Raw genomic sequence first — 26,399 nt, 5'->3', positions numbered from 1 at the left:
TATTACTAAAACTTTGATTAAGGCGAAAGATTTTGATGACACTTTTTTTGAACTTGTTGACATGGATGAGAGATCGATTTTATGCCAAAAATCTTGCACTTAAAGGAAAATGGACTATAGATACTAATAATAGATGGTGGATATGGGTTGCTAATGCTTTAACAGCAAAGTGGAATTCACCTTGGGAGAAATAGTTGACATTACAAAGTGGGAATTTCATGATTAAATTATAGATATCACAAAGAGGCAGCAATAACCCTTTGGTTCTAAAAATAAATTGCCAACGATTCATGGAATACCTTTTCAACGACAAATTGAAGCAAACTAAAATTGAAAATGAAGATGAGTATGAACAAAAGGAATCTCGAATTAGCCATCAATTTTCTTTACAAGTAAAGAATGTACGGTTCAATGAAGAGGAGGATTCAAGTACCATTTGAAGAAGCCATTGAAAAAAAACTATTGGATCAAGGTTATTACTGAAACTCTAGTTAAGGTGAAAGACTTTGATGAGCCTTTTGTCACCAAAATGGGAAAAAATTTATGTGGAGAAAAGTTCCACATACAAAGGTGCCATACAAAAGTTCAGAAAATGCCATTAGTACAGCAACTAGCCTTGCTTGGTTGGCTTTTCCAAAGAAACTTGCAAATATGGTTTAGCATTGATAGATTGTCGACAATAAAAATAGTTTGTTTACATATAGTAGATTGTATAGAAAAATGCAAAAGTTAACTTGGACTATTGACCTAGTCAATGAGTATATAGTGAACGTCATACAAAGGTGCCATACAAAAGTATGGTGGAGAGTCAACATTGTGTCTTGCCAAAAATAATAGGGAACGGCTTTTGCCCTCCTTATAATCTAACTGTGCAATATAAGCAAACGCATAGACATGAAGATATGGATGCAAATGACCAACTTTTATGACTTTTTGACACAAAATTTTGTGTGTCAATTTGTAGATGCTTTCGTTGTTGATTTCTCCCGTTATTTTGGACTGCTCTAACCAACTCATTTTTTAGTTTGTAAATGGCATGACCTTTTTTTTTCTCATGTATTAATAGCTTTGACCCTTTGTGGTTGCCTCACCAAATGCATCCTTCTTCCACTCCGACATGCCATATATAGAGAGTCTTACAACATGAAGTTCTTGACTGACATGCCAATCTCGTGTTTCTGGCATGGGATCTTCCCAAGGACAATTTTGGATGGAATCAAGAATAGTGCTTTGCAATTGCTCTCACAACTATCTCCTCTCTTTGGCTACAGTAGATTGTCTCATTGTAGTTCTCTTATGTGAACCATCTGGATTTGTTATAATTTTCACAAGTGACATCAATGGAGTAGCTTGTTTTTCCTCTTAAGGAGGCTTATTCATCCTCATTAAGCTCATTTTCAAGATCCTCTTCAATGCCTTTATCTTTATACAATAGTCTAGATCCATCGATATCTTGATTTGCACTATTAGCTACTTAGCTTTCCATCTCTTAGGTGTACTCATTCTTTGTAGTGGTCATCTAGAAGGGCCATTTTCATCCTCCTGTATGATGATAATCCTAGAAAGCCCTTTGCCACATGTTAAAGGTCGATTCATTAGAGAGATTAGATTCCTCATCCAAAGAGCTTTTTTTCATCAATCAAAGATCTTGCCCTATGTTTTGATCCACATCGATCATGGAAAGACTAATGGTATTCCCACTCATGGAGAAACCTTAACTCATAGCTCTTGATCTCTCTTAAGAAAAATCATATGTTCGGCGATTTGCAACACCTATGCAACGTGGAGCTTCTTGTAGTCTCATTTGAGAAAATCCCCTTAGGCCAACGAAGTAGTCAGGATTGCAAGCTTCTTATACGCAAAGCACTACTTATCGATGTCCACCAAGTGCAGAGCACATGCAAATTAGGCTACAACACATTGCAGGAGAAGCAATATCTTTGGGGTGGTCAAGGTGAAGAGAGCATGGTCAATGAGATAATATTTCCATTCCCAAGTATGCTTGTCTACTACAACAATGCTTAAGTAGAAGTGTACAGGGGGTGGCATGCCCTCCTAATCAGTTTCTTTGCAATTTTCTTGCAGAGGACTGGAGAGACAGGAGATTGGGGTACACCCAATGGACGGGATGAGGATTTTAAAAGGTACCTAGTATGAACTCCATCATAAACCCTTAAGAGTATTGTGGAAGTGTGTGATGGGAAGAGTGTGAGAGGAGAGATCTCATAAGTAGATCACACGTCAATACTAGGTTAGTACTTGTTAAGTCAAAACCATGAGAATAAAACCATTCATCCAAACTTTGAGAGCTATGATAAGAGTTTATTCACATGCTGACATGAAACTCTGTGTGTGTGTGTGTGTGTGTGTGTGTGTGTGTGATCACCGACAAGAGGGCAAAGGGTAGATCTCTTGGCTCAAAGACTTTTGTCCTATTTGGAGAGGGACAATCCTTTACATTGTCAACTAAGCGTGGCATGCCTTGTTGTGAGTCCCACAAGGAATCAAAGCCTCTTGATGTAAAGTGTGGTGTGCATGAATGGATGTGTGTTCCCTCTCTAGATTTTACATAAGCTCAATGCATTACAAAAAACTTACCTTAGCCTTCTAAGATTGCATATCATACCTCACATTGATAGGGAATTGCACAGATAAAGCTTCACTAACTGCATGGCAAAAAGGTTATTCTATTTTTAGAGGTACAACTAAAATTTGGAAAGAGCTACTGGGTATCAAACTCGGATCTTTATGCTAATGTGAATGTGAGCTAGTGCTCACTAATAAACATATAAATATCACATTTTGTAATCTCTACATTAGCCATATTTCTTAACTTTTTCTTTTCTTGTTTACACTTTGTTTTGGAAAAAAATCAAAGCGTATGAAACTTATGTTATCTATTCTTTAGTCTTTCCCTTAGATGGTGAAAAATATTTGCCATAAATAACAAAATGATGAAGTATCATGCCAGCAAAGTACATTGGCGATAATTCAGTTTTATTTTATTTTATTTTTAAATGTAAGAATAAAGAAGATTTTATGTTATTGCTTTAAAAAAACATTTTCTTGCCCTTAAAGTTCAAGGTTAAACTAACGAGATAACTAGGATTAATGCTAAAACCTAAGGTTTTAACTACAGTTTACAATTTATATGCCCAATTTTTGCCCTTTAAAGTTAAGGTCCGACAAAATTACAAGCTATTTTTTATTTTCATTTAGTTTTCACTCTAAGTAGGGGCATGTGATGCAAATAGTAGAATTTTTATTTTCATCTAGTAGTTTTGCACTCCAAATGAGGACATGTGAGCACTGATCAATACTATTTAATTTTTTGCAATTGAGAAGATAAGACCAAATTTCCAAAAATAACCACTTACTATGTTCATTACTCGGCTCAATTCTATTAAAATAAAAATGGAGAGAATATTGAAAACAATAGAGCAAATCTATCTTTCTTTAAGATTTACAATTGGTATTGTTCAAAGGGGTTAGCTTGATTGGTTGAGCATTTGATCATCATGACTTGGGTCATGGGTTCGAATGCGGCCCTTGGCACTAAGTAACACCCAACCTTTAATGAGGGGTGGCAATGGGATAAAGGGGGGGAAAGTGTGTGCACTGGTATTGGGGAAATCTAGGGTATCCACCTCAGCAAAAACTAAACCCGGACAACATGCCCACCTTGCATACTCACAAGGTAAACCTGAACCAAAAAGGCATCCACCCTGGCACGTGGGAAATCGACATACATGCAGGAGAATTCAAATTCAAGCAATTGCAAGATTTCAAATTTATGGATGTTCTTGGAGGTTAACTGGCAAGAAAGAGGGAGAGGATGGACCTGAATGTAGGTTGGGTGGAAGAGGAGGTAATGCAAGGCAAACAGAGGATTAAAGATAAATACAACATCGATCTCAATGTGACCTGGCAGGAAGAGGAAGCCACGAAGGGTAAAATGGATGGGCCTATACCTGATTTGAATGAGGGTATAGAGGCGAGCAATGAATCTAAATCAGATTCAAGCCCAAATTTTGAGGATTCCTTGGGTTTTAATATTGGTTGGCTGAGTGAAGGGAACTGAAGCAGTGTCAACCATCCAAAATCTAGAGCCCAGTTCCCTTGAAAGCAACCAAGTGGGGCCTCAAGTGGGGACTCAATCCACATGGTCAAACGTAGGATCCAATCTCCTAATCCATCCTTTCATATTTCTCACCACTTCTTTAGTTTTTCTCTAGCAAGCTACAACCTAATGCTTCAAGATATGAAGGGGATTTGCAACCCAAGTTTGGCTACACTTTGAAACATAGGTGTCCATGACATAAAGAGATGGAAGAGGATGAAGGACAATCTACGTATTCGAGGACCCGAACATGATGGATCAACCAAGCTCTTCTTGAAGATGCCTCCCCTAGCAATTCCACCAATTGAGCAGTGGGCAGCTATCATATAAGGATGTCACATTGATCGGCAAGGGGCTCACCTAGGCATGTCAAAAACTATTGATATTGTCAAATCGGAATGGTGTATAGATGTTAGAGAGCATGGCACATATATTTCCGATATCAGAGATGTGATTAGATTTGGATCCAATGCTACTTCCCCAATTGCTTATGTCAAATAAGGTTGAAGGAAAGTTGAATGCTGACGAGAATAACCCAAGTGAGAAAATTTAAATAGAGAAAGCCCATGTGAATGATGCACTAGAGAGTATTGCGCTTAAACATAAGGTGAGGCTTGTCAAGATGAGATCAGCCCAAGTAAGTTTTGGTAAGGTAGAGGACATCTACATATGTCATAATGGTGGTTCAAGAAGGCATCGTGGAAAAGACAAGCACAAAGAGAGAAAAACAAAGAAGTGTGGTTGTCCTTTCAAGGCACGAGTGCAATTCAAAGAAGAAGTCAATCAAGTCGGTATTGTTCTCCATGCTATGCATCACGACCATATTCCTTGCTCTTGGCTTGACTTATACTATCTATCGGTTCATCACGAGTGCTTCACTATTGCATGGAAGATTACTTTGATGTTGATACATCTTGCCATGTTGTCAAAATGTCTGCCTCAAAACAAAACTTCCACATGGAACAAGTGCCTTCATTAGATTGAGTGGCTTTCTGATTCTTCATGATCCCAAAGAGGGTCTAGCAGCTTGCATATAGCTTGCAACTTCAAGGTAGTACTTTTCATTGCTTATGCTCTCAACCTATCATTTTTCTGACCTAAGATTTTTTTTTTTTTCAAGTCGAGCCTTTGAAAATGATTGGTCGGGGATGTATATGGAGGCTTTGAAGCTGATGGCAAGGTAGCCTCTTTTACAACCATAGTTTCATTTTCACTTTTATATGTTGTCCTTGCATCCTTATGTAGATGCTTTCTGCTTTTAAAAGGTTGCATATGTCTAGCCATACAATCCAAATGCATTGCAAGACATCCGCAAGCCATTTGTTATAATCATTTAAGATAGTTAAATGTTGGAGATGTGTATTCGCTTCTCACAACATAATGTGGTGGTTGTGGATAGCACATTCGAGACAAATGTGTATGGGTTGCCATTATATGCAACTGTTTTACCTAATCAAAATGGAATCGGATTGCCTGTGTGGTTGATGATGTGTACATGTGACCCTGGGATATGTCAGGAGAGCATTTCCCTTGAATTGACCATCCACATAATATTCTCAAAGATGGATAGCATTCCATTGAATAAAATTCTAATAGATAAGTGTACTCAAGAGTTGAATGCTATCTTGAGAGCCATTAGGGATGATGATGCTTGTTGGGCTCAAGACAACGGAGGGTATCAAGTGCAAGTTGCATGCCATGTCTCGCTTTGCTAGTTTCATGCCAAGAAGGCTTAGGTGGAGAATCTTTTTCCCCAAGTGCCAAAAATTTGTGAGATCAAGTATATTCTATGATGAGCAACCTTATGCATTCAAAGTGTGAGGATGATTTTGAAGCTCGCTTTTAGAAACTCTCATTGGAATACTCCGAGCATGCAAATATTCAGAGTTATGTATCCAACATATGGTGCTCAAAGTCATGTATATTGCATGAGCGTTGGCTAAAATTTGGGCGCTTATTTTTCCATGGCAATGTGGACACTACAAATCTGGTGGAGAGATTATGGCAGTGTACCAAGTACACTTTGTTAGATGCAAGGATAAACATGTCGGTGCTTGACCAGTTGCATGCACTTGTTGGTGATGCAAGGAGTGGAACTTGGATGAGAGGAACTCTATTGGAGTTCTTCAAGAAGATCTAGGTGAGCATTGATCATTCTTTTGCATTTTTCTCGTATCAGCTACTTTTCCTAAACAAGTTCATTGTGTGTATGTCAATAGTGGACTTTGAATGTTTTGTTGTGCCTGTCTCAAGCAAGAGTGAGACCAAAGCACTAGCTGGTGGGGAGAAGTTATTTCAGCGATATGAGTCTAATCCATCTACTCTTCAGGTGGTGAACAAATCTATATTGCTATTCAAGATTCAGAGAATGTCTTTGGACACTTCGTATCACGTGAGTTTACATTCCTCCTATTGTGACAATGTGATTGCCCAGATTGGTCCTCCCAATGCAAGCATCTATACGGAGTGCACCTAATACTACAAAGTTTTTCCGATGCTACATACAATTTTTCCTATTGTGGATAGTTTGCATGCAATGGTTGAACTTCCTACAAACAATGGAATGCAAGAATGTCCTCAAGTTGTGGAGGTAGGGAGTGGTTGTGATGGCACAGAATTGGGGTGTTGACATGCATAGCTTTGACCAAGATATGGACATGATTGATACGGAAATAATTTCTTGTATTGAAGAGTTTAGAGATAACTTGCAACAACTTCCAAATAATTTGTTCACATGGACATTGGTGCAAAAGGAGGTAGCTCTTGGACAACTGAAGATTTCTACGGAGAACCTGAAAAATCTCCATGAGCCAAAGAAGGCAAGCATGCCATGCCAATGTCATACAAACACGGCTTGGGCATGGCAGGCTATCAAGTATCATTGATCCTCTTTCGGATGCACTGGATGGTAGCTCCCAGCCAAACAAGACTAGGAGACTCACAAGTTCGCTGAGGCACAAACACTAGCGAGAGCAAAGTTGTGTGTGCTTCAAAAAATTGCAGCGATGCTTTGTTGCCTTTATCTCAAAAGCATTTGGCTGCATCTTCTACTGCTCAAATCATGGAGCACTTGGTGTAGTTATGGGATGGCAATAGCTCAACCAGAGGTGTCACTTGAAGGAAGTGAACGACATTTTCACAATGAAACTTGAAGATGGCAGAATCTATAAAAAGGTTAATGCATCAAGGATACACATAACCCTTATGTGATGAACATGTAGGGCCTTTGTGTCCACCATCATTGCAAGATTAACCAAGAGGAGGTTTGTCAGACATGCAAGCACTATGTCTATATGGGAGTGTTGTGCATCGGCTATGTAGGCATTTTGAGATATACATTAGTAATTGCGGCATGTATATACAATCGGTCTTGTTTGTGTGCTTGAAATCGTGATAACTTCGTAATGGCCTTCATCTTTTCAAGATCCATTGAAATACCATATTGTGAAGATTTTCTTGAAGTGATCAAAATGATCCTCTCACAAGGAAGAATGAATAGAGAGTTCATCCATATACACTTCTAAGAATATCCATAAATTCCTTAAAGGCATGGCTCACCAATGTTTGGAAAGTGGTTAAGGCATTGGTCAATCCAAATGGCATGACACGTAGGCAAAAATTCCCATTTTGTAGCAAAGTCAATTTTGCATTGTTCTTTAGGGTATATAGCCACTTGATTATGATCCAAAAATTGCAAGAAACTATAAGCCTCATTTCTAGCTATCCTTTCTCATACATATTTGACCATAGGTAAGGGATAGTTATCTCTCATGGTGGCTATGTTCACTTTTTTGAGATTGACATACACTTTTAACCTGGCATTTTTCTTTGGTACTACCACAATTGTAGAAATCTGTGTGTTCAATTTCATATATGAAATTTGCCTATTTAAGTTTATCTCTCTTTGTTAATCTTCTTAGAAAAGTTTTCATTATACATGTATGGTATTTATCATGTAGACTTTCCATCTTCCCTCATTGGAATAGTGTGTGAGCAAATTTTTTGATATACTCCCTTAAGTTTTCATACGACCAAGCAAACACATCTCTAATATATTTCATTAGGGATTTGATGAGAATATCATTTTTGTCTTAGGCCAAGTCAGTCGGTATAGAAGCCAATTTGTTCTTCCCCTTGCAGAGATAAATCAATTTGCTTGGAATTTTTAGATCCACCGTATGACTTTCCTAGCTTAATAACTCTCACATAGGCTATTACACCACAATCTTTCTATTCTAAAGCGTATATTTCTTGTAGTGGGATGGAACACTGATCCCATCACTCCTTTTTCCATTTTAGATTCTATCTCTACTGTCCAACACCTTTTTTCATTTTTAAATTCCATCTCTACTGTCCAAACTCTTGGAGGGTCCATTTGAGTTTTGAAATTTTGCTTTTCTCTCGGTTTTGGAAAGTCTTACTTTTGTTTCTTCCTTCTTTTGTTTTTATTTGATGTTTTTACAAGTTTCTTTTTTCTTGTTTGTTCTTATTTTATAGTTTGTATAAGTTAGCATTCAATTATTTTGTCTTTAATGCAATCTTGGGCTTCAACTAACATGAAATATTGATCCTTGTTTACCAAGATTGGCATTGGTCTTTTTTGCTTTTGTTTCAACTGCTTTTTCTTTTGATATCTTAGTTGTTGGCTCGTTTGGTGCTTGTGGAAGTTTTAAAAAAAAATATCCATTTCTATTCAATATTCGTATCCGTACTCTTTCCTTTCTTGAATTGGAATCAGTCATAGTTATTGTGGAATCTTCTAGTTCATTGATTGCATCATAATACTTCTCATTGTTCTGGTTGGTTTGGTTTTTGATGGAGATTTCATCTTGTATCCTCAATATAGGTGTCTCTCTTTTCGTTGGTGAAATCTATCAGAATGACATCCTCTTCTAATTTACTTTCAATCATTTTTATTATTGAGATTATTTAAATAGATATGACTTCATTTCCTTCTTCATTGCAGAATTTGGTTTGTCTAGATTTATTGACACATACATCCATGTTAGCCAATATATCCATCCATCCACATCGCTGAAATAAATTCTTTAGAAACTGTTCACAAATATGTGCATCATCAAAGACTATATTAGGTAAAGTGGAAAAATCCCAGTTCCCAAGTTGGACAAATTTCAACTTATCGTGTATAAGGTAATGAGATTTTTGTCAAAGATGTCAATTTGCTTAAGGTATCATTCCACTTTATGCACTTAGATTACACATTGAGAACAAAATTGGACATCAAGAACATCAAGAAACTAGTACATTGCATCCATTATCATTGAGTATGCTCTATTGTCCTACCTATGACTTATCTCAATGTGAAGAGCTTGGTTTCAAGGCCCATCACTTGTCCAAGACAAATTCAAAGTGAGTAACTAAAATTTTTATTTGAGGTCCACTACTTCTCCAAGCTAGGACCCATTGAGAAATACAACCCACTTTTCTATGAGATTCAAGCAAGGTCCACCTCTAATCTATGACTTCCTCATTTGAGCCATGAAGCATACGTAAAACATGTAGCATATGCTTAGTTGCATCATAGGAGTGTTGGTTTCATGGTGCACTCATCCAAGCTAACCTCCCTTTACCTATGGAGTAATGCAAAGCCCACTACTTGTCCAAGCTAGGTTCTCTTGACTTATGGATGAATGCGAAGTCCACTTCTTATTCAAGCTACACTCAAAGTGATAAAGTTAGTTAAAATATTTATCATTGACTATTTTAAGTGGTTCTCTATTGCAAAAAATGAGATTTGGTTTGAAGGTCAAGCAATTAGGTTCAAAATACACATCATGAAATATTTTCCACCTACAAGAATATATATTATAATAAGTTATTTCATATTGAATAGGAGAAGATAATTTCCAAGAAGAATCTAATTAAATCTAAACCTTCATGAAGACATGCATGCATACATTGACTTCTAGGACAACTCTAGAGTACATGCAATTAGATTCCATAGTTTTCCTTTTAGAGTTTTTTAATTTTCTATACCTCTTTTATGAAGGATGTAGTAATAGAATGCTTGAAGAAAACATTTGTATCCATAAAAGAGATCTCTCTCACACATCCAAAGTCCATGAATTCTCCATTCTACCCTGACAAGTTTTATTTTGACATCAAAACATCAATTTTTCTTAGTTACAGAAAGATGAAACCTTGAGATGGACTAACATAAAATTTCTCAAGAAACAAAAAATTAATTATTGTTTAGTAAATGATCGAATATAGATCCCAACTGAATAAAAAAGAATCGAATATAGATCCCAAAAAACAGGGTGCACTCTAATAATACATTGGAGTCTCCTTACAATAGGATGCACTCTAGTAATACATTAAAGTCCCCTTAGAGCAGGGTGCACTTTATTAAAGTGTCCATCAAATTGGGGGGTGGCCGTTGAGCGAGCCCATGAGAGCGAGCAACTATTACCATCAAGAATCTAAGTGCAATAGGAGCGAGCGGCATGCACAAAAAATCCTAGTTGGAGGGAGATGGCAAGTTTGGTGAGAAACCTATATATTGCTCATGAGTTAAATAGAGTAAGACGTTCTACATGTCTATAAAAGCTAGAGAGCCATAAAACACTGTAAAAGAGTCAACCAACTCCCAAGTCCATTATATAACATTTTCATAGAGTGTATTTGGCATACATGTCAACCAAGGCAATGCCAAGCACTAAATCGTTTGTCAATAGCCCTTGACTAACAATATCATCTGAATTATTTCGCCCATATTAGTTGAGCAAGGCAATGCCAAGCATGACATCGTTTTTCAGTAATGCATGACTAACTATATCATTGGAATTCTTTCACCCATAATAGCCTCTTGCATAATGCCACATGTCCTTCAAATGCAAGCATAGGTGACCGCATTTGGAGAGATGTCCTCGCAGTGCATATGCTAAAAACAACCCTAAGCTTTTTGGCCTTTCCCGTGTTGGGCATATGTTGTAGTCAGTGCACTCCATGAGACGACATACTTGACAAGCAACTCCTCGACCACCTTTTGTGCTTGCAGAGGTAGAGCACATTTGGCATACACGTCGACCAAGGCAATTCCAAGAAAGACATCGTTTTTCAATAGCCCTTGACTAACAATATCATCTGAACTATTTTGCCCATATTAGTGTCTTGCGTAATGGCATAGCGGCCGTGAAGATGCAAGATTAGGTTATCGCATTTGGAGAGGCGTCCTTGCATTGCATATGCTCAAAACAGCCCTAAGCTTCCTCGCCTTTTTCGCTTATGTTGGGCATATCCGTAGTCAATGTACTCCATGAGACGACATCCCAGACAAGATCAGCCCCAAATCAGCCTAAAGAATTAGCGTTTTTAGCCCAAAAAAACAGCCCCAGATCAGCCCCAAATCCGCCACCAAATCAGCCTAAAAAATTAGCGTTTTTAGACCAAGAAAACAGCCCCACATCATCCCCAAATCAGCTACCAAAACAACCTTAAAAAATAGCGTTTTTAGCCCAAAAAAACAGCCCCAGATAAGCCCCAATCCGCCATCAAATCAGCCCAAAATTACAGCATTTTTAGCTCCTAGTTTTGGACTTTCCCGTGTTGGGCATATCTCGCAATTAGTGCACTACATGAGATGACATACCTGACAAGCAACTCCTCGACCACCTTTGGTGGTTGCTGAGGTGGAGCACGTTTCGCTTACATGTTGACCAAGACAATGCCAAGCACGACATCTATTTCCAGAAATGTTTGACTAACAATATGATCGAAATTCTTTCACCCATATTAGCCTCTTGCATAATGCCACATGTCTTGAAGATGCAAGCGTAGACGATCGCATTTGGAGAGATGTCCCTGCATTGCATATGCTGAAAACAGTCCTAAGCTTCCTCGCCTTCCCCTCTCGTGTTGGGCATATCCCGCAATCAATGCACTCCATGAGACGACATCCAGACAAGATCGGTCCCTAATCACCAAATCAGCCCTAAAACTCAACGTTTTTAGCCTCTAAATGATCCATCAAATCAGCCCAGAAAATCAGCGTTTTTAGCTCCTATTCTTGGCCTTTCCTGTGTTGAGAATATCATGCAATCAGTGCATTCCATGAGAAGTCCTCGCATTGCATATGCTAAAAACAGCCCTAAGCTTTTTGGCCTTTTTCGTGTTGGGCATATCCCGCAATTAGTGCACTCCATGAGACGACATCCTTGACAAGCAACTCCTCGACCACCTTTTGTGCTTGCTGAGGTAGAGCACATTTGGCATACACGTCGACCAAGGCAATTCCAAGAAAGACATCGTTTTTCAATAGCCCTTGACTAACAATATCATCTGAACTATTTTGCCCATATTAGTGTCTTGCGTAATGGCATAGCGGCCGTGAAGATACAAGATTAGGTGATCGCATTTGGAGAGGCGTCCTTGCATTGCATATGCTCAAAACAGCCCTAAGCTTCCTCGCCTTTTTCGCATATGCGTAGTCAATGCACTCCATGAGACGACATCCCAGACAAGATCAGCCACCAAATCAGCGTAAAGAATTAGCATTTTTAGCCCAAAAAAACAGCCCCAGATCAGCCCCAAATCCGCCATCGAATCAGCCTAGAAAATTAGCGTTTTTAGACCAAGAAAACAGCCCCAGCTCAGCCCCAAATCAACTACCAAATCAACCTAAAAAATTAGCGTTTTTAGCCCAAAAAAACAGCCCCAGATCAGCCCCAAATCCGCCATCAAAACAGCCCAAAATTACAGCAATTTTTAGCTCCCTATTTTGGACTTTCCCGTGTTGGGCATATCTCGCAATTAGTGCACTATATGAGATGACATACCTGACAAGCAACTCCTCGACCACCTTTGGTGCTTGCTGAGGTGGAGCACGTTTCGCTTACATGTTGACCAAGGCAATGCCAAGCACGACATCTTTTTCCAGAAATGTTTGCTTAACAATATGATCGAAATTCTTTCACCCATATTAGCCTCTTGCATAATGCCACATGTCTTGAAGATGCAAGCGTAGACGATCGCATTTGGAGAGACGTCCTTGCATTGCATATGTTGAAAACAGTCCTAAGCTTCCTCGCCTTTCCCTCTCGTGTTGGGCATATCCCGCAGTCAATGCACTCCATGAGACGACATCCAGACAAGATCAGTCCCTAATCAACCACCAAATCAGCCCTAAAACTTAGCGTTTTTAGCCTCTAAATGATCCATCAAATCAGCCCAGAAAATCAGCGTTTTTAGCTCCTATTCTTGGCCTTTCCTGTGTTGAGAATATCACGCAATCAGTGCATTCCATGAGAAGTCCTCGCATTGCATATGTTAAAAACAGCCCTAAAGCTTTTTGGCCTTTTTCGTGTTGGGCATATCCCGCAATCAGTGCACTCCATCAGACGACATCCCTGACAAGCAACTCCTCGACCACCTTCTATGCTTGCTGAGATAGAGCACATTTGGCATACACGTCGACCAAGGCAATTCCAAGAAAGACATCGTTTTTCAATAGCCCTTGACTAACAATATCATCTGAACTATTTTGCCCATATTAGTGTCTTGCGTAATGGCATATGCCGTGAAGATGCAAGATTAGGTGATCGCATTTGGAGAGGCGTCCTTGCATTGCATATGCTCAAAACAGCCCTAAGCTTCCTCGCCTTTTTCGCTTATGTTGGGCATATCCGTAGTCAATGCACTCCATGAGACGACATCCCAGACAAGATCAGCCCCAAATCAGCCACCAAATCAGCCTAAAGAATTAGCGTTTTTAGCCCAAAAAACAGCCCCAAATCCACCACCAAATCAACCTAAAGAATTAGCGTTTTTAGCCCCAAAAAACAGCCCCAAATCCGCCACCAAATCAGCCTACAAAATTAGCGATTTTAGCCCAAAAAAACAGCCCCAGATTAGCCCCAAATCAGCCTAAAGAATTAGCGTTTATATCCCAAAAAAACAGCCCCATCAAACACACGAGTACCATATTCGAGTGTTCTTATACAACCATCAAACACACGAGTACCATATTCGAACGTTCTTATACAACCATAAAAGAAAGGTAGTTTTGAAGAAATCTACAACACTGCCAGTGAGTCTAAGTTTGAGCACAATCATCTAAGAGAATAGCAAAAAGAAAATGTGAAGCTTGGCTGGATCCAATCTTCAACTACATTGCGACCCTTTAAAATCAATCCATCTGCAAAAAAATACACAATTGCTTAATACATACCCTCTTGTCAATCAACTTATAATTTTCAACAAACCTATTCCTAACATACCTTGACTCCAAATGGCTTCAACAAGCGATCATATATGCGCTCATCCCTCTCAAACATAATGACATGTCTATCCATGAAGCCAGCTGCCAAGCCAAGTGTACCCGTGCTAGCAAATATGTCAAGGACTACATCCTGTGGACGGCTAAAAAGTGCGATTATGTACTTCACAAGCTTTTTACCTCTTTGACAACCACCCCTCCATGGCTTTCCTTTCCTCTTTACTAAATCTGCTTCAGGTACTCTGACATTGAATACACATTTTACTTACTTTAATGGCATATATATATATATAAATGATGGATTAGGCATATAAACAAGTAAATGATAGAGTCAACTCACATATCGAAGATAAGGTCCTGTCCAAATTGAAGGTCACCACCAAGTTTCAATTCTGGCAACTGATCATGATGTATACGATACACACAAGTTGTCGAACAACGAACAAAAGCAGACAAGATCAAGCAATTCACCTATTCAAATAGAAAGCTTTATGTCATACATGTCATTAAAGAATAGGATGCCACACTAAATTCTATTGCACATTAAATCAAGAATCAATTACTTGTACCTGTGTGACAATGGGTCCCAACCTCTTTCCAATAGGTGGTGTGCATCTCACAACCTGACGATGATATATCTTAAACCCTTTTTGCTTGCCAGCTTGCTCGACTTTCACCCCTTCCTCCATGGTGTACAAACAAACAAAAAACCCCTATCACTCAAGCATGAGTCTGCAAGCTGAAATGTGGTGTCATACAGGTTATCCACTATCTTGTTCCAAACGGAACTTTATTGCAAAAGCATCCCTCGACAGCCACGTTAGATGGAAAATCTGCAAATATGAGGTCTATGCACAAGTCTAGCTGAGTGCCCTTCACAGTGCCTTGGCTACAAACTACATTGAAGGCCTCTAACACCTCAAGCCCCATTTGCTCTGCTTGTTGGGGATATTCAATAATATGAACAATCTCTTCAACAGAAATGTTGAAAACGTAAATAGTGCCTACAAATCAAAGCTTTTAGATTTAAGAAAATGTATCAACAATCACAACACTCCATGGATCATATTAGATAGACAAAGCAAAGGCATCAACACTACCTGTAGGTTCCAATGTTTCATTGATTATGTCATCATTTTCTCTTAGCCCTCCACTGCTACTTGCGCTTTGATGTTGCCCTTGCATCTTGCCATCCTCTATAGCCTTGTTTGCTTGTAATGCCCTATGTACGACTTCGCTACCAAGATTTATAGGAAGTGTCTTACGAAATGATGTTGATGCAGTGGATGCTACTACTTGAGAAGTTGTCGTCGTCTCCTCTTCCAGGACACTATTCGTAGTAGTTGTAAGTTGAAGGGCTGCTTTATGTTGCTGAAATAATTCCAACTCCTCATCCGGAACATGGTTCTTAACCATGTCTAGCCACCACGGACACTTGGCTTTCTCTATGGTGGACAAGGACTGCACAATCAACAACTATTATTTAGCATAATCTCCCTATGCGTTAAGAGTTAACATAAAAAATGCAATGTAATGCATCGCTTACCCTTCCAAGCTTCACATCGGAATACATGAACGTAGGGTTATCTACATATGTCCATACACTTGCCAAGGGGGGCATCTCATCAAGCATGTGTTGTGCACTCTCCTTGAGTAGCCATCTAAACACACACCAACTACTGAGTACTAGTTTAATGAGGACTAAAAAATTGAACCATACAAATTAACAAACCTATAAACAACTCGACGGTTGCATTGTGTAATCCGGGTTGCTCATTCATGGCATTGGTCGACTTAATGCCACCTTCCACAACGCGAAATGCTCTATTGAAGTACTTTCTTTGGCAAAGCATGACAAAGTTGCTGAATCGATGTTCCAATGGCAGCCTTACTCGATCAGCATTTTGAATGTCTAGTAATAGACCTAAACCATATTGATTGACTTGCAACCAAAAGCAATACATGTGGAGCCAGTCCCTAACTTTAGCTTTGTCATTGGGAAGGCACTCCAAGGATCGAATTGATACTTGTGAGCTATCTAACAATTTCACAATGTGTGCCTTATCCACATCTGTTATGCAAGCATTTCCAATCATGTTGAGTTTCTCTTCAGTCGCAATATGCGCACTCGGTTCATGCCAAGGCAAGGACAAAGTAGCACACCAAAACTTCTCTCCATTTGCAGGATCTGCAATCCTTGCATACTTGGAGGTCTTTCCCCTATAGGTAATCTCCATCTTCTTTATCACCTTGGCCCTACCAGTTTCATCCATTCCCTTAGCCAACTCTTCAATCTTCTATTCCATCTCATCCTTAAAGAGCAACCATGTCATTATTTGCACAGGGAGTGTAAACCAACTCCTTTTCCCCCGAGATGAAACAACCTGCATTTCTTTCTCCACCCATGCTCTGTCTTCAATAGACAAACCATCCAAGAGAGTAGTCTTGTCTGCCTCTCCTAGCCTTCTCAATTGGAACAACCTATCTCCAAATGTGGTTGGCACATATGCATAATCGTTCATCCTGTAGCATTAAAACAAAAAAGAATATCAATAACTCCAAGACAACAATTAAAATTTTCATGGAGAATAGTAGATGCCCAACATCATCTTACTTGTTCAATCTTGCCAAGAAAAACATTAATTCCCCCACATCAGTCTTTGCAAACTGCAAAAAGTGGCAGACCACAGAGCAATGTCTAGACAGGTCGTTCTCAAACCCTGTATTGCATAATTGTACAATTATATTAAAATAGTGCAATCAACACAACAAAAGTTCTTAAAGGAGATTAAGTTAAAGAATACCTTGTCTAATGCATTCCATCCATGCATGCAGACGATTGTTGCCATCCAGGACATGGACCATCTTTCCTTTCAAGTAGGGTCCCCACTCTGTCTCTAAATCAAGGGACCTCTCAAATCTTTCATTAATTGTTTTCCAGCAGTCATCCCAAGAATCTATCCTTTCTCGAGTGATTGGTGTCTCCTCCCCCTCTAGATCAATAATGGAGACAGTAAAGGCTCCCTTGCTCTCAAGATATCCTCCCATCTTAAAAAAACTTCTTGTGAGTGATCTTTCGGTGGAAGGGCTTACTTTTCTGATGGCTTCACTAGATAGTAACCTGCATAATGGGATCCTAGGGGGTGGTCCAGAAAATGTGACTCTGATTCTTTCAAGGAATGCCTGTGGTGTAGAGATCTCAAGGATCTTACCAAACACCTCTACTTTGTTTCTTCTCCCTCCTGCAAGATTGGAGATATTCTGGCCTTCTGTCACCTCATCATCTTGTTGCCCCTCAGTCACCTCATCATCATGTTTCCCCTCAGTCACCTCATCATCATGTTGCCCCTCCTCCTCATCATCTTGCCCCGCAGTCACCTCATCATCATGTTGGCCCTCCTCCTCATCATGTTGCCCCTCAGTCACCTCATCATCACGTTGCCCCTTAGTCACCTGGTCATGTTTCTCAACTACCACCTCCTCACTCTGATCATCTTCCTGAGTTCTCTGAGTATCAGCTCCCTGCTCCTCTCTCTCAATAGCAACTTGATCCACTACCTTCTCAACGTTTTCTTGCTCCAAGTCATGAACAATACTGTCAACCAACTCCTCAGCACCACCATTTTCCTCAACATCTTTAGCATCCTTTTGACTTACTTGAGAATGCTCTTGATTACCTGCTCTTGCAATTGACCTATTGAAGTTGTCATGCTTTGATGGTCTACCTCTTCTCTTGTATGTTGCTCCAGAATCCCCTGCACCCTGCACAATTTTCCTTCTCTTAGGCATAGTTACCATACTCATAATATCTGCCTCACACTTACCATCCTCACAATTCGATCTTGTGAAGTGCATAAACACTTTGAAAGAATGAAAATTCTCGATTATATGAAATCTAGTTAAAAGCCATATGAATGACTGAATCGGACACATTGGAAAGGACAACATCAGCCATTAACTAAATTATGGGTAGTTGTGTTGCGTTAGAGTCATTATGGCAAGTTAAAATCATTACGGTCGACACATTTATCACCACGAATCTTGCTCCATCCATTTACTAAATTATGGGTAGTTGTGGTGTGCTAGAGTCATTATGGCGAGTTGAAATCATTACAGCTGGCACATTTATCACTTTACAAATCTCGCACTACCTCTATACTACCACTTATCATTTTGCTCTTCTCCATTCTCCTGGAGCTTTATGTGAAGAATCTATCTGTTCTTTCTGCAAACATGTAAGTGACTTTGTGTGTGTGTGTGTGTGTGTGTGTGTGTTCTCCATTCTCAGTCACGCTGACCCCTCCTGGCTTTGCTCTCCAGTTCTCCATCGACAACTCATACCCTGCATCTCACGCTGTTTGAGGTGTTAAGGGAGCTTTACTATACACAGTGTCTCTCATAGGAGCTCTCTCTCTCTCTCTCTCTCTCTCTCTCTCTCTCTCTCTCTCTCTCTCTCTCTCTGAGCTCTGTTGCTACCACGAACTAGTAGTGATGCAAGCTTCAACAGTGCTACCACCTGCTCAATACACACAACAACAGCTCAATACACACAGCAACAGGAATCTTCCATTCCTCTCACACCTACGCTCAACTCAAATGCTCTCATTTGTTGTCAAATTCACCTTCTCTTTTCTCAGATCTTTAAGCGCGCTCAGCGTGCTTAAAGATTTGAGAAAGATGGTCCTTAAATCAAAAGGTTAAGCTTACCTTTGCTGTTTTCTTGGGGCTTAAGGGGTGGAAGTATTTGGCCAGTGGCGACGTTTGCAAGAGCCTTGCCTTCCTCATGGCGTTGCAAAGGATGGAAACCAGGCAAACAATATGAACGATTAAGAATAAGCAGTGTGCATTTCAAAAGTTGAACATTTGAAGGGCAATAAAAATGTTTTGAAAAGTTATAATATAATTAAAAAACCAAACTAACTTTCTTCAACCGTTTCTCCAGATTAACGTATTCTTAAACATGTCTCAAGATTAACATTTTTTAAACATTTCTCAGAATTTCATTTTAAAAAAAAAACTGGGATTGATAGTAGTGATTTCGAATGTCTGTGAAATTATTAACTTTTACAACCATTTCGCTAGATTAACGTTTTTTAAAACATTTCTTAAGATTAACATTTTTTAAGCATTTGTCAGAATTTCATTTTTAAAAAAAACTCGGATTGAGACAGTAGTGTTTTTGAATGAATGTGAAATTGTTAACTTTACAGAGTTGTTGGTACAGATTGACTTGACACGTGTTCAATTTACTCAAAATTATTAACTATGGATATGGTGTTGATCTGATTGAAAGTTCTCTTTTATGCAGGGAAGCTAAAATTTTCTTGCAATCTGTGTCCGAACAGTCCATCAACATTCCATTCATCCATGGAAAATGCCTCCTTCCCGTCAAGCTCCTGCAAGAGAAGTTGTGTGGTACAACTAGGGTCATTGTCGAGGCTCTTGTTCAGGAGGGACAAGAGTTTAATGTTTTGGCACCTCTTCCCACCTATGCGGGGGTTTATATGGAGGCATACTTCATCTTGGAGGAATCATTATCTAAAAATTACACTGCAAGACTAGAAGACATCTTTCAGACCCCTGAGTCATCTCCAATTGGTCCATCACCTGCACCAATGTAAGTGCATGTAAGTCCAAGATCATTTTGGAAGGTTTGAATTTGAACAATTCTTCACTATTTTTTTTGCTCTCTTGCAGACAAATTGATGATGATGAGGAAAATGAAGATCATGTTGAATTTGATAAGCTAGATGAAGAAACTCTAAATTTTGAGACAACAGTTTCTGCATTCCAGATCAGCCGTACACTCCCTCCCAATGATGTGCTTCACACTATTATGCAAGAGTGTGAATACAAGGGCAAGGTCAAAGATCTACCAAAAACCTACCAAGAATTATGCATCTATGAAATGATTGAGGGGAAGGCAATGGAGGGTATGGAGCAAAAGTATGAGGGAAATTTGTGGGCAAAACCACAAACTCAGACAAGAACTCAAAAATCTTTTGTCCTTAGGAAGAGTTTTTGTGGAGGGGTTTTCCAATGTATGAATGAGCGATGCTCATTTAGGAGCAGAACTAATCAAACTAACAAGCAACATTGGAATGGTCAGTTGTCCAAGCTCCCAAAGAATGGCTGCCTAGCCATGGGGAGCTATGGAAATTTGGAATCCTTTTTTTACAAGCATGTTCCCATGTGTGTGAAAGATTGTCTAGCAACAGTTTACTACTTTATGCTTAGGGATTCTTGCCATAGGAGGCTATTTATGCACCATGGCAAGCACAAACACATCGTCCCTAAGGGAATGTCTAGAGCATCAATTCGGAACATAAAAGCCTTAGTAGCTAAGGCAGTGAGAATGGACAATAGAGCAGGCCCTAGGAAGGTACAAATGATATTGGCTAGAGAGATGGTGCTCAAGGCCTTCACAGATGACAATATTACAAGTGGGGATTTTATAAGTGAGAAGGAGGTCCATGAGATGTCCCAAGAATTGCTTACCCTTGTCAACATGAAGAAGTAAGTTTTCAACTTATAAGCACCAAAACACTTGTATTCTTGAAAAATTGGTTCACCCATGACTATGTATGTTGTAGGGTAAAGCAAATGGTGATGCAGTGTAGAAGGACCACTCGACCAATGGGTGATGGATATGATGCAATTCTTGAACTAAAGAGAAAGTGCCACTTTCAGTTCTTCCATGGCTCTCGATTTCCGTTGCAAGCATCAACATCACAAGAGCGGTCCTTCATATTCAAGATGTCTACTACTGGCCCAGGTTCAGGAGTAGATGTGGTCAGAAGGATGGATAGAGATGGACATGAAGACCTCCGATTATCATGGGTTTGTTTTGACCATGTCCATCAAATAGAAGGAGGCTGGCACACAATGGGAGCACATGTTTATGATCACACGTAAGTAACAAATAGTATTAAAAAATAAATAAGTGGATGTGGATACTAATTGTGTAAACTATTGTATACCTTGGTTCATGGCTTTGTAATGTTATTAGGATTGGAGAGCTTCTAACTATTGCCACATGCGAGTTCAAAGAAGAGGATGAGGAAGCACAAATAATGTTTTGGGAATCTATGAACCAGGTTATGATTGAGCACACAGATAGGCCAACCAATTTTTAAGGATTCATGTCAGATGAGGCAGGAGCAAATTGGAATGCAGTGAGATATGTTTTCGGGGACAAGAAGGAAATGGTGGGTAGGGAAAGGTCTTGTCTATGGCACTCGGAGGATAATTTGAGGGTGCACACACAGAGGTATATCCACTCCCAGTACCAATTAAAGCATAAAGAGATGTGTGAGAAGTGGAGATTGTCTGAAACAACAGATGCGGCACTCGAGCAATTTCGTAGGATTAGGAGCTGGTGGGCAACAGGCAAGACAACAGATAAAAACATACCAAAGCTAGATAGTTGGTTGAGTTGGTGGCATTTCAGGGTTAGCCATTGGGGACATATGATGGTCAAGGATGGGGAGCCCATAATGAATGCATTGATTCCAAGGACCAACCTCTCTGAGAGCAAACATGCAAGTTGGTTGGCTGGAGAGGGGTACAAGCAAAAATTAGTCTTTATGATGCATGTGTCACTGATCTTATTAATGCCTATCTTTAGTGTGCCCGACGTCTAGCCTTCTTGGATGGTAAATATATTGGAGGGGGGCCAACATTGGAAATTTTAGTTGACAGAGCCATGTCAAGGATGCAGACTAGTCCATCACCAGCAACCACCTCTAGGGCAGTGGATGATGCTTCCATGGGTACTCCAATGTTCAATAACAGAGTTAATTTCAAGGGTGAGAAGAGGACAATGCGTGCCAAGCGACCATTAATGGATATGGATACAAGCATTTGTAGCCACAGGCCTGAGTATAATTATGTCACGCAAGATAAGACGTCAAATGCAACACATGAGCAACCATGCAGTGAATTGTTGCAAGCTCTAGAGCAAAATGTCCATGACACAAAGTGGGCTATTCGCAGGATACCAACATCAAGTAGAGTGGAGTGTAACCATTGGACAGCTGGTAAGAAGTGTGGATTAAGGCAGAGACCGAGAGACCCAGCTCCATGTTTTTGGAGTGACTGTCAATTATCTTCTTGGCGGAAGCAAAAGTTTTGCTACTTTTGCAACACAGATGTGAGGCATACATGGAGAATGGTCACAAGCATCATACACCCACCAGAATGCGCTCCGCATGTTTGGCCTATTGCAAAGGGCACCAAACTCAACATCCAAGAAGCTTGTGCACTTGTGAAGGCAGGATTTGAGATTGGAGTGTCAACGGAATCATTGATCCCCAAAGAAGTGCATCAGAGAGAGCCCCATACCAACAAAAATGAAGATCAAAATTATCCCTATCGACCAGGGGTATCGAAGGCTGCCTATGCTCAAGTTAATGCAGCATTAGAAATGTCAACAAAATTGACTGGAAGCCGCGTAGAAGTGGAAGGAGAGAAAGAGATTTTTACCATAGAAGTACTGACAGGTCACAATAGAGCCTCTACATCATGCATAGAAGTTATAATTCAGAATGTCCCATCTTGTTCGTGCATTGATTTTCAAGGCAGGTTGGCAAAAAAAGCATCCTTTCTTGCTTGCAAGCATCTTTATTTTGTGTACTTGATTGTACTTGGACAAGATGTCAACAACAACATGCATATCCATCAAGCACGAATTCCAAAGGCCATTCTTAAGGATATGCTAACAAAGGCAGTCAGAATCCAACCTAATCAGCTATAAGGGCTATAGCCTGGGTGATGTCTTATTTTGTTTTTGGAAGGGTAGACAAGATAGCAAAACCTATAGTCTATAGATCACTGCAGTTATTTAGTTCCTCCTACTTAGTGCATTTTGTAACCCACTCAGCACCTAATTTTTGAAATGAATCAGCATAAACTTTTTGTAAGAGGTAGGTACTAAAGCATTTTTTTTTCTAGGTTATTCCTTCAAGAATATGATAGATTTCATCCATAACATATTCAAAGAGTTTTGCAAACTTTGCAACTCTACCATGGCACTCTCTCTTGTCTATATTGCAATCTCCATTGCTTTCCAATGGTCAACTTTGAATGGCATGCTCTCTATCACTCTCACACACACACACACACTTCAAACCCCCTCTAGCTTGTCACTATCTCATTTTGTACCCACCACTCATAATCTTTTCAGGTTGTTTCTTTTGTTTCATTCGTGTTTCAAATAATTATATCATAGGTATGATTAATGTATGTTTTTCTCTCATAGATCATTTGGGCCTTTTGCAAAGGTAGTACATCTCAAATCCGCTCTCTCTCTCTCTCTCTCTCTCTCTCTCTCTCTCTCTCTCTCTCTCTCTCTCTCACACACACACACACACACACACACACACACACACACACACACATACACGCGCGCACGCACACACACACACACACACACACACAAGCTCTCTACAAATTTTCCTCCCTATAATTTTTTCCCATGATTTAAAAGAAATCATGGTGCATGCAATTTTTCCATTGCCCTACCAATTTTTGCTTAGGGAGTATTAACATTCATGAAGGTCTATAAAAATTTTCCTCTCTCTCTCTCTCTCTCTCTCTCTCTCTCTCTCTCTCTCTCTCTCTCTCTCTCTCTCTCTCTCTCGATTTTAGGATCGTCTTTCTCTATGTGCACTGGAGTGTTTGTCATAGAAGTATTAAACCCTAAATACATGGGGCTTGATTTTACTACAGTGGGGTTGTCTCAAGCTACTTTGTGCTCGCTTCTATCTGCTCAACTAATTTCTCATTTTTGCTCGAGGCTCACTGCTCTTGGCTCGCTCCATGGATGCACTCATCAAATTGACACATCATTTCTTCAAGATAAAATTTATATCATGTAATTATATGAATACTGGAAGATACCCATTACAAAAATGAATGAGACATATTGTGGATTATTGTTAATCAATGCTTTTGCATCGACAAATACACACCAAGGACATAATTTGTCTCAGAATCATAGTCTAATTCACAATTGTGTTGTATGTATATTCTCTCTTGTCTCTTGCAAACAACCATCCTACCAACCATGGCATCATTGTTTCTTGCAAGAAGCTTTGAAGTTGCCTAGATGTTTGCCTCCACATCTTTGGAAAAATAAGATGTCCCCCGCATGTTCCATATCACCCTGTATGGAGTGTCATAAAAAACTAGGATAGTTTTTGTATCCAAATCCTCAAACATCTTCCAAATATGACTCAATTTTTTGTGATAAACCCTTCTAAATCCTAGCATGATGTTTGGATTCTTGCAATTCTTGTTACTCATAAGCATCTTGAACTTAAAATAATGCTTAATGAAGCATTTTTGTATGATATGTTGCACTCTTGTTAAGTTTTAGCAACTCCATATCCATAGCTCAAAGTATTCACTACAAAATTTCAAAAAAATCTCTAAAATTGGTTGCACCACATGAAAAACTTCATCTTTATCCTTGATGAGCCAAGTTGGCATAGAATCTCCATGTTTTGTTTCAATTGTCTTGAGAAGCAATCCCTCTAGATCCAAGATAAGTACTCTTTTGATGTCCTTGTTGATAGCAAGTGGTAGGTGCTAAGGAGGTGGTTGAAGCCTTGGAAAAGGTCTTGGATGAGGTTGTTTGGGTAGTTCAATAGTTCCCTTCAAATTGTTCATGCATATAGCCAATCCATTTTCCTGTAATGAATCTAAAATTAAAAAACAAGAACATGTAATGTTGATGAAACAATAGACGCGAGTTTTATATTGTATATCATATGGTAATATTCGATGGAAAAATCCATCTACCAGTATACTCATTGCCATAAAGAAAGTCAAATTGAAAACCTAACCTTTTTTATGTTGCACTCTCTCTTAGTCTCAATATCATAAACTTCAACTACATCTAAGTCAATTAGTAAGTACTACTTGTCAAAGGTATGCTCGAAGTGCATAAGTTCTTAACCAATTCTCTATTGTAGAATGGGTGCTTAGGTATCAAGTCTACCACTTTTCCAATATAAGATCCATTTGGATAAGGAAAGAGAAACTCATAACCACTTGTGCAAGTGATCAAATAAAGTTTAACTCTTGATTTCCTGTAACACAAGATTTTGACTAATGTCCACTCAATCTTAGCATTTATAGAATTAAGGTCCACCACTTGTTCAACCTAAGCATGGGACATTAATATAAGGTCCATGACCCTATTCTCAATTATATAATGGGGATTTAGTCTCAAGATTCACAAATAATCTAAGCTAGGATTCATTAAACAATGATGACAAAAACATCAAGAAGTTATCGAATTTACTCTCTATGTGTTTTAAGGAAGCATAGCTTGGACAAGTGGTGGACCTTGCTTCTCTTCAAGCATCAATGGACTAGGGTTTGGGTAGGTGGTGAACCTACCCAAACATAGTGAGAAGAAGAAGTCACTAATCATCCAAGTTAGGCTATAATTAGGTGTCTAATTTGTTAGCCTACAGGGCCTTTGGATATTAGCTTCCATTTGTACAAATAAATGATCTAAGTATGAAACTCAAGTGTTGATTTGAAGGCTTATCACTTGTCTAAGCGAATATCTAACTCAATCATAAATTTTTGAAGGTCCACCACTTCTAGGCTCCAAAAGAGTCTTAATTGGTTTATGATAGATTCTAACTTTCTAGATGGAGAGTTCTGCTCCAAGCTCCACCATTTGTCCAAGCTAACTCTATTGAAACATGGTATAGAAGAAAGCTCCACTAGGGTAGAGGAGCCAGAAGGTGGCCGGGCCCCAAAAGAGAGACACTTTTTAGAGACATTAATACCGTTAAAATAATATGAGTATGTTCCAATAGTAGTAAAACAAATCAACGTGGAAAATTGTTGAGTCTTCCCACTCGCACGTCTCATAATCGGCTCTCCACCTGCACACAAAAAGAGAGAGAGATGCTCAGTACTCGTACACACGTCACTCTCCTCTCAGTTCAGAACATTTATGAAAGCAAACACGATCAGCTCATTAACTAAACAAATTCTCATTATCAAATGTGACGCCCCATT

General features: G+C 39.3%; 3 protein-coding genes and 2 pseudogenes across 4 annotated transcripts; 4 read left to right on the top strand and 1 right to left on the bottom strand.

The window, feature by feature from the left end:
• The first annotated feature begins 3,835 nt into the window (after nucleotides 1-3,835).
• On the top strand, nucleotides 3,836-6,596 carry LOC147418036 (uncharacterized; annotated as a pseudogene).
• Nucleotides 6,597-14,349: 7,753 nt separating this feature from the next.
• LOC147418035 (uncharacterized) lies at nucleotides 14,350-19,142 on the bottom strand (annotated as a pseudogene). The gene is made up of 11 exons (XR_015187252.1): nucleotides 19,065-19,142; nucleotides 18,083-18,119; nucleotides 17,162-17,992; nucleotides 16,972-17,077; nucleotides 16,742-16,880; nucleotides 16,098-16,669; nucleotides 15,904-16,033; nucleotides 15,458-15,818; nucleotides 14,927-15,361; nucleotides 14,698-14,828; nucleotides 14,350-14,599 (listed from the first exon to the last, which is right to left on the bottom strand). The product of XR_015187252.1 is annotated as an uncharacterized LOC147418035 (transcript).
• A 398-nt stretch (nucleotides 19,143-19,540) lies between these two features.
• Nucleotides 19,541-20,404, top strand: LOC147418034 (uncharacterized). Its single transcript, XM_086507064.1, has 4 exons — nucleotides 19,541-19,575; nucleotides 19,666-19,974; nucleotides 20,055-20,290; nucleotides 20,370-20,404. The coding sequence occupies exons 1-4, from the start codon at nucleotides 19,541-19,543 to the stop codon at nucleotides 20,402-20,404; spliced, it is 615 nt and encodes a 204-aa protein (XP_086363190.1).
• Nucleotides 20,405-20,658: 254 nt separating this feature from the next.
• On the top strand, nucleotides 20,659-21,272 carry LOC147418033 (uncharacterized). Its single transcript, XM_086507623.1, has 2 exons — nucleotides 20,659-20,873; nucleotides 20,951-21,272. Exons 1-2 carry the CDS (start codon nucleotides 20,659-20,661, stop codon nucleotides 21,270-21,272), a joined length of 537 nt encoding a protein of 178 aa, XP_086363749.1.
• A 907-nt stretch (nucleotides 21,273-22,179) lies between these two features.
• Nucleotides 22,180-23,112, top strand: LOC147418032 (uncharacterized). Its single transcript, XM_086506687.1, has one exon. It carries the CDS (start codon nucleotides 22,180-22,182, stop codon nucleotides 23,110-23,112), a length of 933 nt encoding a protein of 310 aa, XP_086362813.1.
• The last annotated feature ends 3,287 nt before the right edge of the window (nucleotides 23,113-26,399 follow it).

The sequence above is a fragment of the Adiantum capillus-veneris genome, chromosome 30 (genome assembly GCF_014529385.1).
Source record: "Adiantum capillus-veneris isolate H3 chromosome 30, ASM1452938v2, whole genome shotgun sequence".
Taxonomy (NCBI): domain Eukaryota; kingdom Viridiplantae; phylum Streptophyta; class Polypodiopsida; order Polypodiales; family Pteridaceae; genus Adiantum; species Adiantum capillus-veneris.
Note: the sequence above shows the minus strand (reverse complement) of the source record. Positions and strands in the feature narration are given on the sequence as shown.